A 14620-nucleotide genomic window follows, 5' to 3' on the forward strand; every position below is an offset into this window, starting at 1 on the left:
GACAAGGTCGTGTCTTGTTGATGACGTCACGTGTTAGCGAGACAAATCTGTCACGTTTTATTATCCTTCATTTTACTCGGTGCGATTAGTCTTTAGTGCACTTACTTCGCTTCGCTACTTAGGCTTTGTTTCAATAACTCAACTGAAGAAAAACATGTGTGGTGTATAGACAAACGGGCCATGCAATGCTGACGAGAACAATGCATTATCAGCCCGTGCAGTGCATAGTAGGCTTCAATTGCATTGACAAATTGGCGAAATACTGTAGTTGACAAAAACTGGAGATATGACATGATAGACCCGCTTTTCTTACATCATGTAAATACAGTATATTGTTCTAGTCTCGGATGTCGTGTCTGTCTATCCCATCCTGCACTCGCATTTGAGGGGTCTTGACTAGATGGGATAATTCGCTGTCAGAAGTGACTTTTCGTAGCAGGTCAGGAGACTTAATGTAGCAAACGCAGCAGGTTATGATAATTAGGCTGAGGTTAGTTAAAACGCAAAAAATTATCGATACTATTCGAATATGCAAGTTGTCACTGACATTACCCATTTCAGGCGATGTATTTATGGTACAACAAATGCCATTTATGCTATAAGTAGTAATTGAAAAAAACACTATGTAAGCAGCCTAATGGATCATTGTAGGCTATTCGAATGTATTAAATGTGCTTCTACACCTGCATTGCTTGCTGTTTGGGGTTTTAGGCTGGGTTTCTGTACAGCACTTTGAGATGTCAGCTGATGTACGAAGGGCTATAGAAATACATTTGATTAAATAAACTCGACAACGGGGTGAATTTGGTCCACCAGTTGACGACCCCTGATATAGTGCAATTGTCATGCAGGTGCTTGTCGAATAACCAACTGAGTTGGTGTATGGCTGCACTCAATAATAGAATTGCAGACCTATGCTCAATATTTGGCAAAAACAATCACACATTTTCTCGCAATATGGTATAAGAGAAATTACAGAGTATTTAATCAATTCATAGTGAGTGTCTTAATTATAATATCATGTTTACATTTCACTTGTGATCAATAAGAGAACAGAGAAAACAAAGAAATTACAATCATTTTAATTCAATTGGCATGTTTATACCAATAATAACAGATACAGCTACAACAAGAGAAACTGTACATCAAATTCTAAAACCACATGGAAATCTACGGCTGCTATGTTCACTTGAAGGATTAAGTGAAAGTACAGTCAATGTTTATCAGTATCCTCAAAAGGATAAGCTACAACCAGTATGTTTAACACTGTAATGTATTTCATGTTATTAGCTTGGCTAAAAACACTCAAACCATCCTCAAATCGTACCATTACATTACATACTGCATAGAAATTATGGAGAAAAAAAACCCAGTTTCACAGCAGCTATATCAAATGTTATTGCAATGCCATCACCAAACAGAGACAAAAACCATTTCACATAATGCACAGGCCTGATGAAAAATCCAGTACATGTACTAGGGAGAATGAACCATAACTGTGGATTCATAATACGGTGTGGATAATAGTTAAAAATTCATAGAGCACAGCTTAAAACAGAATTACCACCTTCCTACCCAATATAAAACAATAAAACAAGTATTATTGTGTATAAACCCCCAACCCTTCTCCATACAACACAGGTTAAATAAACTGTCCCTCATAAAGCCTATGGAATGTTAGTGTCAGACAAGCTCTCCCAGTTGAATAACAAGTTCCTGATATTGGCGTGATTGCATGTCATTGCTACAAACCTGCCCCCCTCCCTCTGACAACTGAACCAGACCACAAAAGAAAAGGGAAACACACAATGACCATAACCTTTCTTCCAGAGGTAAAAAAAACAACAACTTGTTTCTACAATCTTACTACTACACAACCTGCTTTTTCTTAAGAAAATAGTTGATAAAAATATTATTCTGAATTGTACAAGAAAGGAGGTACAGGGAGCACTGGCAAAAGGGTAAGGATGTTATTCTGCCTCATCCTCCTCTTTCTCAGGCTCGTCTGCATCAGCATCTTCCTCTTCTGCTGCCTCCTGGCGAATGAAAAAGTTACGTTCCCATATTATAGGACAGTTGTTTTAGGTCTAGTTGTTTACACTATTTGTGTGTGGGGTACAAACAGCTGCAATGCCAATTATTGTTGGTCTGTTTGTAATACCCAATACTCCTGATTTTGAATGTCGTATATCACTGGCATGGCATATAGTATAATTGAAACTAAGGTAACAAGTCTTACCTCCTCAGCTTTGGCCTCTCCGTTTTCTGCCGGTGTTGCTTCTTCCTCAGGATCTTCTTTCTTCTCCTCAGGTTTGGCCTTCTCTACTACCGCCTTTACCTTTTTGGGTTTGGCTGCTGCCTTGACTGGTGTCTACAAGAATCAGAAATACATGATACATTTCAATGTACAAATGCATAATATGTATAATTGTGTTTTGGGGGTTGAAATTAGCTTAAATTACAACATTTATTTTACCTTCGCCTTAGGCTCTGCTTTAGCTGGAGTAGTGGGTTTCTGTAAAATAATGCATATTACATAATTAGTCCAATTACAAATACACAATGGCATCTATTCATAGAAAACATAAATAGGATATACAACATAAATATGATAATATATAGCAAACTTACAGAAGATAACCTTGTGGATCTCCTCTTTGGCTGGTGAGAAAAAGACAGTTAAATCAGCTATTGCAGAAAAAAAAATTTTTTATTCATAATATAAAATTGTATAAGAGCATTAAATATACTAACCTCGACTTCAGTGTCATTATTTGCCTGTGAGTGGGTGGTGGGAGAAAAGAAGTAAAATTCTTAGTAAAAACCAAGAACAATCATAGGTCGGGAGATGCAGGGAGAAGTGGGTGTCTAATGCTAAGGGGGGTGGTCTCACAAACTGTACCCCCACTGCTCTATCCCCAAATTATAGATACAAATTATGTAATCTGAAAGTGAGTGGGGGAGGGTAAGCATTTAACATTACTATGCCATTTGACTTTTCCCATTGTCATGGTGCAAAATAGAGCCTTTGTGGTACCAACTACCTTGAGTGACAAGTAAAACGGTATGTTAGTTAGACTTTAGTAGCCCATACGCATAAAGGCCAATAAGCAGCCCCTCCCCCATCAACCGACGGAGAATTGTTATATGAAGGCATCTATCCACACGTTACGCCAACTGTATGTTCCCGCCATTAGTTGAATATCTATAATTCCCTGATACCAGTTCACCCATATGCGCTGTGGAGGATGTCTTCAGAAATTCGCTGTTACATAACGCAACATTTGTTAGGGAAGCAAAGGCAGGGAATGCACACAAACAAATAGCAAGTCCTCAAAAACGGAACACGTGACCAGCTATAAATCATGGTCGTTTTCTTTAGAATTACTTTCTCTAAAACCCCATTAATAAAGTGATACATGGCGCTGAGTTGTCGATGCCTTTCCTATTTGCAAGGCCTGCCATGACACTTCAAAGACCGTACCTTTCCGTGCCATAGGGTGTCGCGCATTACAATACGCTTTACTGCACACAGGACACAAAGTGATAATATAGGATGCCACAAGCATGGGCTATTAAAAGTATATGAATATAAACGTGAACCAAATATATAGGCGATTAAAGCAATCCCTATATTCACAAAATATCCTTTAGATCATGCACGCATTTCTGCAATGGCAACATGTAGCTTAGTTACATTGCAGGTGGGTTACACCCCTTTGTCTGATCTCATTGCTGAGAAGGCTATTAAAAGCTACTTTACATTCATGAAAGACCCGATATGCGTCAAATTAAATTATGATTAAGTAACTTATATAAAAAGCACAAGCTGCGATAGTTTATCATGTAACGTTACAGGTTACTAAAATGAGAAAGTGAGATCGAAAGCAAAATGTTACCACACTAAGTAAAAAGGCGCCACTTCCATTTCGACAAGACAGACACACTAAAACACATTCATACTTTAGAGAAAACTTGTTACATTGTATCAAGCATATTTTAGAGTACATGCGATTGTTGCAGATATTTATAAAAACACTTCATGTGAGAAATTATACATTGTAAAATAAGGTTTAAATTAAAAGGTAAATATTCCAACTTACTTTGCTTCTTTTCGGCATGGCTGCTTTGCTTGTATTGTCTAGAGAATTAGAGGACAAATTAGCCTTCTCAGTTACTGACAATTCAGTGCAGCCTTCTGAATGTGTCCGATGTAAGTCACTCAATTCCTTCAGAACACACTGTAACTAACATAAATATTTCATCAGTAGGCCTACGTCCAGAAACTAGCTGAAACTGGATTGGATCCCCCCTCTTTATATTGTATTCCTTATCCTAACCAACCTGACTGGCAATTTATTCTCCGCCCCTTGTTGCCATTGATTGGCTTTAACGTCCAGGCAACAGATTTTTAAACCAAAGCAAGTTACCTGTGTGGGTAGGTCTGTATGCCAATCAGTCGTTCCAACGAAACATTTTGACTTTAGGGGTGGGAATAGCTAGATTCAAAATGATGTGTTATTTTCGTTGATATATCAGAATAATGTACACATACTGTAAATGACCGTTATAGAATTGTCAGTATTTTTTATTTATTGAATAAAGTAATGTAGTAAATTTAGCACATTTGGATACTGAATTTATATATTTATATATTACATTCGAAGTTAATAAAATAAGCTGTATTTGAATTAAATACGTTTCTAATATAAAACTCAGCACATAGTTCAGCCTGGATGTGGCGTCCCTTTATGACGAGCGCAGCAGCAACAAAGGTTGATAAAAAATGGCTGCGGGGTGCGCTTGGTTCCTGGTGTTGGGATCTGTCTTTTTGTGCAATCTCTTCAAAACACTCTTGCCGACTATTTCCTCTTTCGTAAGTAGGGGTTATTTGGGCAGTGGTCGTGTGAGAAATGCAGGGTTGGCTTGTAAATCATGTAATGTTTTGGCAGATTTGCCCAGGTTATATTACCTAGCTAGCTATTTCACCTCTCGCGTCCCCATAAACAACAGCGAAGCTAACCAACCATTCCACCCTGTTGGCAAATGTATCAGTGTATCATGTAAGGTGTGTTAGACTGATAACATTGCCAGGTAGATAATGCCGTGTAGTTATCTATTGGGCACATATTAAAATATCAACCATAACATGTAAATAAGGTCGTCTGATGACATTTCTAGTCTAAATGCATATAATATGGGTTGTCATAGACTGGGTGATTTGAGCCCTGAATGCTAACTGGCTGAAAGCCATGGTATATGAGACTGTATACCATGGGTATGACAACATGTATTTTTACTGTTCTAATTACGTTTCTACGTCTATAATAGCAATAAGGCACCTCTGAGATGTTGTGGTATATACCATGGCTAAGGGCTGTATCCAGGCACTCCACATTGCATAATAATAGCTCGAATGGGGGTGTACCACACCCCCTCGTGCCTTATTACTTTATTAAGCAATACACTACTAAACCAGGTGTTGCATGTTCTCATGCAATAAACTATAAATGACCCAAGGAGGCAGAAAAATACTTGTCACTTGCAGAGGCAATTTCATTGCAAAGAAAATGTACTTTTTAAATTAGTAAACATTTTTGTATGTAAATGCAATTCATGATCATCATTGTATCTGAACAACACATTTAACAGGATGACTACAGTGTTTATCGGACATAATGCAACTTTCCACTACCTTTGCACTTTTGTTGCAGTAACATACTGGTAACTAGTTCTCAAACTAGGCAGCATTCTGCCTTCTCCCTACAGTTTTCAGCCATTAGCTTCATCCACGACTACCTCATGTGGACTACAGTCCTGACGCTGTGTTTTAACGTTTAGAAACATCAATAATCATTGATCGCGATACGGCTTTTGAAAAATATGGCCGTTATCTTTCATCAGCGAGAAAGAATGCTTCAAATAAAAAAATTGCACTTACTGTAGCAGTTTTGCACAGATTCATACAGCTATTGGTACCTTCATCCAACGGAACTACACTTCCACTACACTTCCCGAGTTACGAATACACACAGGTGTTTAGAGCATGCTATATAGATAATTAGCACTGGTGGTAGCCTCTTGGCTTCCATAAACAAGCGCTGTAACATGGCGTTATGGCAGCATGGGAACACTGACCCTAAACCTATCGAGGGGGTAACAATTTAACCTTCATTTTTTGCTGATATGAACGATACGGTCCTTATGTTCAGATTAAGCGTCAGGGCTCTTTACAAAGCTCCACCATATAGAAGACGCCTTCGTCCAATGACTCTTATGTGTAATGTAATGAAACTTAGAGTCATGATCAAGGGCTAACTGGTAACCATCCCAAAGTGATCTCATATCAGAAACATGGCTAAATTTGTAGTGTAATAGCCCTGCTGCAGCCAGATGGTGCTGTTATTCCTTATGCATTTAAAGACGTAAGGAATAACAGCACCATCTGGTGGCAGCAGATCTAGTAGTGTGTTTTTGCAAAATATAAAATTAAATGTTTGTCTGTTGGAATGTGAAGCTATTGAAGGTCCTTCAGAAAGATGCTGAGCAGGAGAGGGATATGCGGGCTGAGATCCAGGAGATGAAGAAGGAGCACAACTCCGTTAGCATGATGGATGAGTTTGCCAGATACGCCAGACTAGAGCGCAAAATCAACAAGATGACTGACAAGCTGAAGACACATGGTAAGAGAGACACACAATTGAAATTGATGTCCACACTACATTTTTATTTTTTTATGGATCAAAAAGGGGCTTATGTGGTGGGTGTGGTAGGGGGCATGGCAATGGGCGTGGTCGGGCCAGTTGACGTTTGCATTTTAAGCCAATTTCCTGCAGTTCTACAATCCATGGAGCTGAGATACATTTTTGCAGTTTTAAAGTTAACAACATGCGATTCCACATTCTGCCATGAAGCTGAGGGAAAATTGTGCAGTTTTAATGCTATGTTCTTATGCTCAAACATAATAACAAAATCAATACTGCTGAATTCATTGCTTTTGGAATTTTCAATTCTCCCCGACTGTCTAATCAAATCAAATCAAATGTATTTATATAGCCCTTCGTACATCAGCTGATATCTCAAAGTGCTGTACAGAAACCCAGCCTAAAACCCCAAACAGCAAGCAATGCAGGTGTAGAAGCACGGTGGCTAGGAAAAACTCCCTAGAAAGGCCAAAACCTAGGAAGAAACCTAGAGAGGAACCAGGCTATGTGGGGTGGCCAGTCCTCTTCTGGCTGTGCCGGGTGGAGATTATAACAGAACATGGCCAAGATGTTCAAATGTTCATAAATTACCAGCATGGTCGAATAATAATAAGGCAGAACAGTTGAAACTGGAGCAGCAGCACAGTCAGGTGGAAGTTGAAACTGGAACAGCAGCATGGCCAGGTGGACTGGGGACAGCAAGGAGTCATCATGTCAGGTAGTCCTGGGGCATGGTCCTAGGGCTCAGGTCAGTTGAAACTGGAACAGCAGCATGGCCAGGTGGACTGGGGACAGCAAGGAGTCATCATGTCAGGTGGTCCTGGGGCATGGTCCTAGGGCTCAGGTCCTCCGAGAGAGAGAAGGAAAGAGAGGAGAGAATTAGAGAACGCACACTTAGATTCACACAGGACACCGAATAGGACAGGAGAAGTACTCCAGATATAACAAACTGACCCCAGCCCCCCGACACATAAACTACTGCAGCATAAATACTGGAGGCTGAGACAGGAGGGGTCAGGCTAGCTTTTATTTAAGTTATGGTTAGTTCCTAAAGATGATTTCATTTAAAAATATATCTTTATTGTCTTTTCTACATACTTTAAATCAGTTTTTAGTCATTTAAGTTTACACTGAAAGCATTTTTCCATCCCGGAAATTTTATTTAACACTGTTCGGTGGCCCGAAAAAAAACGTCATTACAATGACAGAAAAATCCCTGATATAGAGATAAGAGTGATCCATTATCAAATCAAATTTTATTTGTCACATGCACGAATACAACAGGTGTAGGTAGACCTTACCGTGAAATGCTTACTTACAAGCCCTTAACCAACAATGCAGTTCAAGAAATAGAGTGAAGAAAGTATTTACTAAATAAACTAAAGTAAAAAATAAAAAGTATTTATTTTACCTTTATTTAACTAGGCAAGTCAGTTAAGAACAAATTCTTATTTTCAATGACGGCCTAGGAACAGTTAACTGCTCGGGGTTTGAACTTGTAACCTTCCGGTTACTAGTCCAACACTCTAACCACTAGGCAACCCTGCCGCCCCAAAATAACAATAACAAGGCTATATACAAGGGGTTCCCATACCTAGTCAATGTTCGGGGGTACAATTTAGTCAAGGTCATTTGTACATGTAGGTTGGAGTGAAGTGACTATGCATAGATATTAAACAGCAAATAGCAGAAGTGTAAAAACAAAGGGGAGAGGTCAATGTAAATAGTCCGGGTGGCCATTTGATTAATTGTTCAGCAGGCCTATAGCTTGGGGGTAGAAGCTGTTAAGGAGGCTTTTGCACCTAGACTTGGCGCTCCGATACTGCTTGCCGTGTGGTAGCAGAGAGAAAAGTCTCTTATGAATTTTTTGAGCCTTCCTCTGACTCTGCCTAGTACATAGGGCCTGGATGGCTGGAAGTTTGGCCCCAGTGATGTACTGGGCCGTACACACTACCCTCTGTAGCGCCTTACGGTCAGATGCCGAGCAGTTGCCATACCAGGCAGTGATGCAACTGGTCAGGATGCTCTTGATGGTGCAGATGTATAACATTTTGAGGATCTGGGGACCCATGCCAAATCTTTTCATTCTCCTGAGGGGGGAAATGTGTTGTCGTGCCCTCTTCAAGACTGTCTTGGTGTGTTTTGATCATGATAGTTTGTTGGTGATGTGGACACCAAGGAACTTGAAACTCTCGACCCGCTCCACTACAGCCCCGTTGATGTGAATGGGGGCGTGTTCGGCCTTCCTTTTCCTGTAGTCCACGATCAGCTCCTTTGTCTTGCTCACATATTTGCACATTTATTACAAATAAAAAAAATGGAAATATCACATTTACATAAGTATTCAGACCCTTTACTCAGTACTTTGTTGAAGCACCATTGGCAGCAATTACAGCATCGTGTCTTCTTGGGTATCACTCTACAAGCTTGGCACACCTCTATTTGGGGATTTTCTCCCATGTTTCTCTGCAGATCCTCTCAAGCTCTGTCAGGTTGGATGGGGAGTGTTGCTGCACAGCTATTTTCAGGTCTCTCCAGAGATATTTGATTGGGTTCAAGTCCGGGCTCTGGCTGGGCCACTCAAGGACATTCAGAGACTTGTCCCGAAGCCATTCCTGCGTTGTCTTGGCTGTGTGCTTAAGGTTGTTGACCTGTTGGAAGGTGAACCCTCGCCACAGTCTGAGCGCTCTGGACCAGGCTTTCATCAAGGATCTCTCTCTGTACTTTGCTCAGTTCATCTTTGCCATGATCCTGACTAGTCTCCCAGTCCCTGCCGCTGAAAAACATCCCCGCAGCATGATGCTGCCACCACCATGCTTCACCGTAGGGATGGTGCCAGGTTTCCTCCAGATGTGACACTTGGCATTCAGGCCAAAGAGTTCAATCTTGGTTTCATCAGACCAGATAATCTTGTTTCTTATGGTCTGAGAGTCTTCAAGTATATTTTGGCAAACTCCAAGCGGGCTGTCATGTGACTTTTACTGAGGAGTAGCTTCCGTCTGGCCACTCTACAATAAAGGCCTGATTGGTGGAGTGCTGCAGAGATGGTTGTCCTTCTGGAAGATTATCCCATCTCCACAGAGGAACTCCAGAGCTCTTTCAGAGTAGATCTAGATCTCTGTCAGATTGACCATCGGAGTCTTGGTCACCTCCCTGACCAAGGCCCTTCTCCCCTGATTGCTCAGTTTGGCCAGGTGGCCAGCTCTAGGAAGAGTCTTGGTGGTTCCAAACTTCTTCCATTTAAGAATGATGGAAGCCACTGTGTTCTTTGGGTCCTTAAATGCTGCAGAAATATTTTGGTACCCTTCCCCAGATCTGTGCCACGACACAGTCCTGTCTCAGAGCTCCTAGGACAATTCCTTTGACCTCATGGCATGGTTTTTGCTCTGATATGCACTGTCAACTGTGGGACCTCAATGATGATCTATGGAAGCAGGATGCACCTGAGCTCAATTTCGAGTCTCATAGCAAATGGTCTGAATAGTTATATAAATTAGGTATTTCTGTGTACTATTTGTAATACATTTGCACAAAAAAAATTAAACTGCTTTGTCATTATGGGGTATTGTGTGTAGATTGCTGAGGATATTTATTTATTTAATCTATTTTCGAGTAAGGTTGTAACGTAACAAAATGTGGAAAAAGTCAAGGGGTCTGAATACTTTCCGAATGTGCTGTGGTGTTCCCTTTGCCCAGGTGGGAAAGGGCAGTGTGTAGTGCGTTTCAGATTGCATCATCTGTGGATCTGTTGAGGCGGTATGGGAATTGGAGTGGGTCTTGGGCTTCCGGGATGATGATGTTGATGTGAACCACGACCAGCCTTTCAAAGCACTTCATGGCTACCGAGTGCTACCGGGCAGTAGTCATTTAGGCAGGTTACCTTTGCTTTCTTGGGCACAGGGACTATGGTGGTCTGTTTGAAACATGTAGGTTTTATAGACTCGGTCAGGGAAAGGTTGAAAATGTCAGTGAAGACACTTGCCAGTTGGTCCGCGTACACGTCCTGGTAATCCATCTGGTCCCACGACCTTGTGAATGTTAACCTCTTTAAAGGTCTTGCTCACATAGGCTAAGGAGAGCATGATCACACAGTCGTCCGGAACAGCTGGTGCTCTCATGCATACTTCAGTGTTACGTTGCCTCGAAGCGAGCATAAAAGGCATTTAGCTCATCTGGTAGGCTTGCGTCACAGGGCAGCTCGTGGCTGGGTTTCCATTAGTAGTTCGTAATAGTTTGCAAGTCCTGCCACATCCGACGAGTGTCACATCCGGTGTAGTAGGATTCAATATTAGTCCTGTATTGACACTTTGCCTGTTTCATGGTTTGTCTGAGGGCATAGCGTGATTTCTTATAAGCATCCGAATTAGGGTCCAGCTCCTTGAAATGGCAGCTCTAGCCTTTAGCTCGGTGTGGATGGTGCCTGTAATCCATGGTTCTGGTTGGGATATGTACGTATGGTCACTGTGGGGACGACATCGTTGATGCACTTATTGATGAAGCCAGTGACTGATGTGGTAAACTCCTCAATGCCATTGGATGAATCCCGGAACATATTCCAGTCTGTGCTAGAAAAACAGGCCTATAGCGTAGCATTCGTGTCATCTGACCACTTCCGTATTGAGCGAGTCACTGGTACTTCCTGCTTTAGTTTTTGCTTCTACACTACCTCAGGCAAGCAATACCTCGATACTTCCTTAATATTAGACATTGCACACCAGCTGCTATTGACAAATAGACGCACAGCCCCACCCCTCGTCTTACCAGACGTAGCTGTTCTGTCCTGCCGATGCTTGGAACACCCAGCCAACTGTATATTATCAGCTGATGGTGCAGCTGCTGCCTGTTGCTGTCCTTCATGTCCAGGCCACAGCTCTGAACTCTATAGAGGCAGGACGCATAGTATATAGCTCCATTACGAGCTGGTGTTATACACACATACACCCCATTGGCTATCAGACAACAACCAAATGTCTCCAACAGCCATTTGCCAAGAGTTAATGTTATATGAATGGCAGCCTTTGTATTACACTATGGCATCTTCCCTGCAACCGTAAGGGCTGTGACAGAGCAAACAAGGAAATACTATAATCAGATTTGGATTTTTTTAGTTTATGAAAAATGTACAAATTCTCAGGAATGACAATGGTTTGTTTAGAAAGTACTCTTCAGTAGTATACTGTTACAATATTATATTTTTACAGTGGCAAATACAGGTTGCGACAAAAACCCCAAGGCAATTTTTATGTTTTTGTTTGAAAAGATCTAGTTTTGAATTTGTCATAAAGGCGATAAAAAAAGTCTACAAGTTCACTTTTTACCACATTGTTTAGATGAGTCACAATGCAGGTGACTTTGAAATATGGTGTTTCGTACATTGAGAAAATCGACTTTTTGTCTCTAGATCCTCCCTACTGTACACCCAAACAACTGTCTCTAACTCTCTCCCATGCTGTGTCAGTTCAGGGCCACTGCCTATCAACTAACATGCCTTCAAGTTCAAATCCTGTTGTTCAACAACAGGAATATTTCACTATTTTGGATTGAAAAGTGTTTTCACATTGAAATGCACCACATGCGTATTTCTCCAGTCATATGCACTGGTCACACATCAGGCTTATTTTCCCTGCCAACCCCTCCCTTATGCCATACCATACAAAACAGGTTATATTCCAATGCATGTTGTGTAGTATTTACACTGAAATTAATTGAGAAGAACACACAAAAGGCAACTGTTATTAGAGCTGTCGAAATTCCTATATTTAGAGAATGGATACCAATAATTAATTTAGATGGTTCCTCTGCAGATAAGATCTGTTTTTTTCTTCTTACAGTCAAGTCTAGAACTGCTCAACAAGCCAAAATGAAATGGATGGTGAATATAGGTTTTTACATCCTCCAGGTGAGTATTAAACATATTGAAATTAGAAATATATTCTATATTCTTTCATTGGTAAAAAATATACATAACTGACATTTTAAAAAAGTTTCACCACCGGTGACATGCACAAGTGATTGTGTTGCATTTTGATGCACTGAATCAGGTTGTTTTCTGTTGTCTCTCTAGGCTGCTCTGATGATCTCCCTGATTTGGAAGTATTATGCTGACCCAGTGACTGTTGTACCCAGTAAGTGGATTGCCCCCCTGGAGCAGCTGGTGGCATTCCCATCTGGAGTAGCAGGTAAATTGTGTGATTACAACGCCTGAGGATTGAGGCCCACACTCGCTTTTGAATGTGGGTAAATTCATAGTAATCAAGTTTAGTGTTTAATCTGTAAACTTTGGCTAATTATAGACGACTACTGAATGTCTCGTCTATTGGTTCTCTTTAAATACTGAAGATAGAATCACATGACTCGTTTCCTCTCTTAACATGGAATTCTAATTGAACTGGTTCAAAATGCCATGTTGAATGCACATTTTTGTTTTTACTTACATCAAATACTACTAACTGACAACTCTGACAATTACTATTTGAACCCAGCCTTTGTATCCTTTCAGGTGGTGTTGGAATCACATGCTGGCTGGTGGTGTGCAACAAAGTGGCGTCTATTGGTCTACATGCAATTAGCTAAGGAATGGGATCTTTTATTAATGTCTTATTTATTCCCCAAATGCTCTGAGAATGAAGTCAGGCATTGTTAGTCAGCACTTTGATATTAAAGTGTAAATTGGTACTGTTGGTAAGCACTTTTACAAAGCACCCCATATTCAAACATTGCCTTTACATTGCCAATGTTATTGCACATATTTTAGTGTCTCTTATGTTGGCTTCGGAATCGGATGTTACACTACATGGCCAAAAGTATGTAGACACACCTTCAAATTAGTGGATTTGTCTATTTCAGCCACACGTTGCTGACAGGTGTATAAAATACAGCACACAGCCATGCAATCTCCATAGACAAACATTGGCAGTAGAATGGCCCATACTGAAGAACTCAGTGACTTTCAATGTGGCACTGTCATAGGATGCCACCTTTCCAACAAGTCAGTTCGTCAAATGTCTGCCCTGCTAGAGCTGCCGCGATCAACTGTAAGTGCTGTTATTGTGAAGTGGAAACGTGTAGGAGCAACAATGGCTCAGCTGCGACGTGGTAGGCCACACAAGATCACAGAACGGAACCTCTGAAGCGCATAGTGCATAGGAATTGTCTGTCCTCCGTTGCAACACTCACTATCGAGTTCCAAACTGCCTCTGGAAGCAACGTCAGCACAAGAACTGTTCGTCGGGAGCTTCATGAAATGGGTTTCAATGGCCAAGCAGCCGCACACAAGCCTAAGATCACCATGTGCAATGCCAAGTGTCGGCTGGAGTGGTGTAAAGGTCTCCGCCATTGGACTCTGGAACAGTGGAAACGTGTTCACTGGAGTGATGAATCATCATCTGGCAGTCCGACGAACAAATCTGGGTTTGACGGATGCCAGGAAAACGCTACCTCCCTGAATGCATAGTGCCAAATTTAAAGTTTGGCGGAGATAGAATAATGGTCTGGGGCTGTTTTTCATGGTTTGGGCTAGGCACCTTAGTTCCAGTAAAGGGAAATCTTAACGCTTACAGCTTACAGTGTCCACATACTTATGGAAATCTAGTGTATTTCACAAATTGCTTCACTGCGTAATGATTGTATGAGCATGTTTAATGACCGTTTTAAATCTAATTTCAACTGATTGAAATTAGTTGAGCAAGTGTTGCAATTGTTTCATGTTGTTATGTAATTTTGTTCATGTTAATTGTAGGCATGGTCTGTAGCACATTTTCATTTGTTGAATGAAACCTGAACTAATATTACAAAGTTTACTGTTTGGATTTTGGAAGTGTTGAGAAGTATGCATAAGAATTATGCATACTTCAACACAATAAAGAATTTGAAAACTGAAGGCCTAAAGTGTTGGTTGTTCTTAGCCTCTTGGGTAT

At 40.9% G+C, this 14620-nt stretch overlaps 2 protein-coding genes across 2 annotated transcripts; one reads left to right on the forward strand and one right to left on the reverse strand.

Annotated features, from left to right (window-relative positions):
- Nucleotides 1–1066: 1066 nt before the first annotated feature.
- LOC115136681 (non-histone chromosomal protein HMG-14-like) lies at nt 1067–4305 on the reverse strand. Its single transcript, XM_029672320.2, has 6 exons — nt 4104–4305; nt 2755–2778; nt 2632–2661; nt 2477–2515; nt 2240–2371; nt 1067–2036 (listed from the first exon to the last, which is right to left on the reverse strand). The coding sequence occupies exons 1-6, from the start codon at nt 4119–4121 to the stop codon at nt 1971–1973; spliced, it is 309 nt and encodes a 102-aa protein (XP_029528180.1). The 5' UTR covers nt 4122–4305; the 3' UTR covers nt 1067–1970.
- Nucleotides 4306–4738: 433 nt separating this feature from the next.
- Nucleotides 4739–14583, forward strand: LOC115136684 (guided entry of tail-anchored proteins factor 1-like). The gene is made up of 5 exons (XM_029672352.2): nt 4739–4876; nt 6518–6683; nt 12536–12603; nt 12769–12883; nt 13204–14583. Exons 1-5 carry the CDS (start codon nt 4787–4789, stop codon nt 13275–13277), a joined length of 513 nt encoding a protein of 170 aa, XP_029528212.1. The 5' UTR covers nt 4739–4786; the 3' UTR covers nt 13278–14583.
- Nucleotides 14584–14620: the final 37 nt, after the last annotated feature.

The sequence above is a fragment of the Oncorhynchus nerka genome, linkage group LG11, assembly GCF_034236695.1.
Source record: "Oncorhynchus nerka isolate Pitt River linkage group LG11, Oner_Uvic_2.0, whole genome shotgun sequence".
In the NCBI taxonomy this organism is placed as follows: domain Eukaryota; kingdom Metazoa; phylum Chordata; class Actinopteri; order Salmoniformes; family Salmonidae; genus Oncorhynchus; species Oncorhynchus nerka.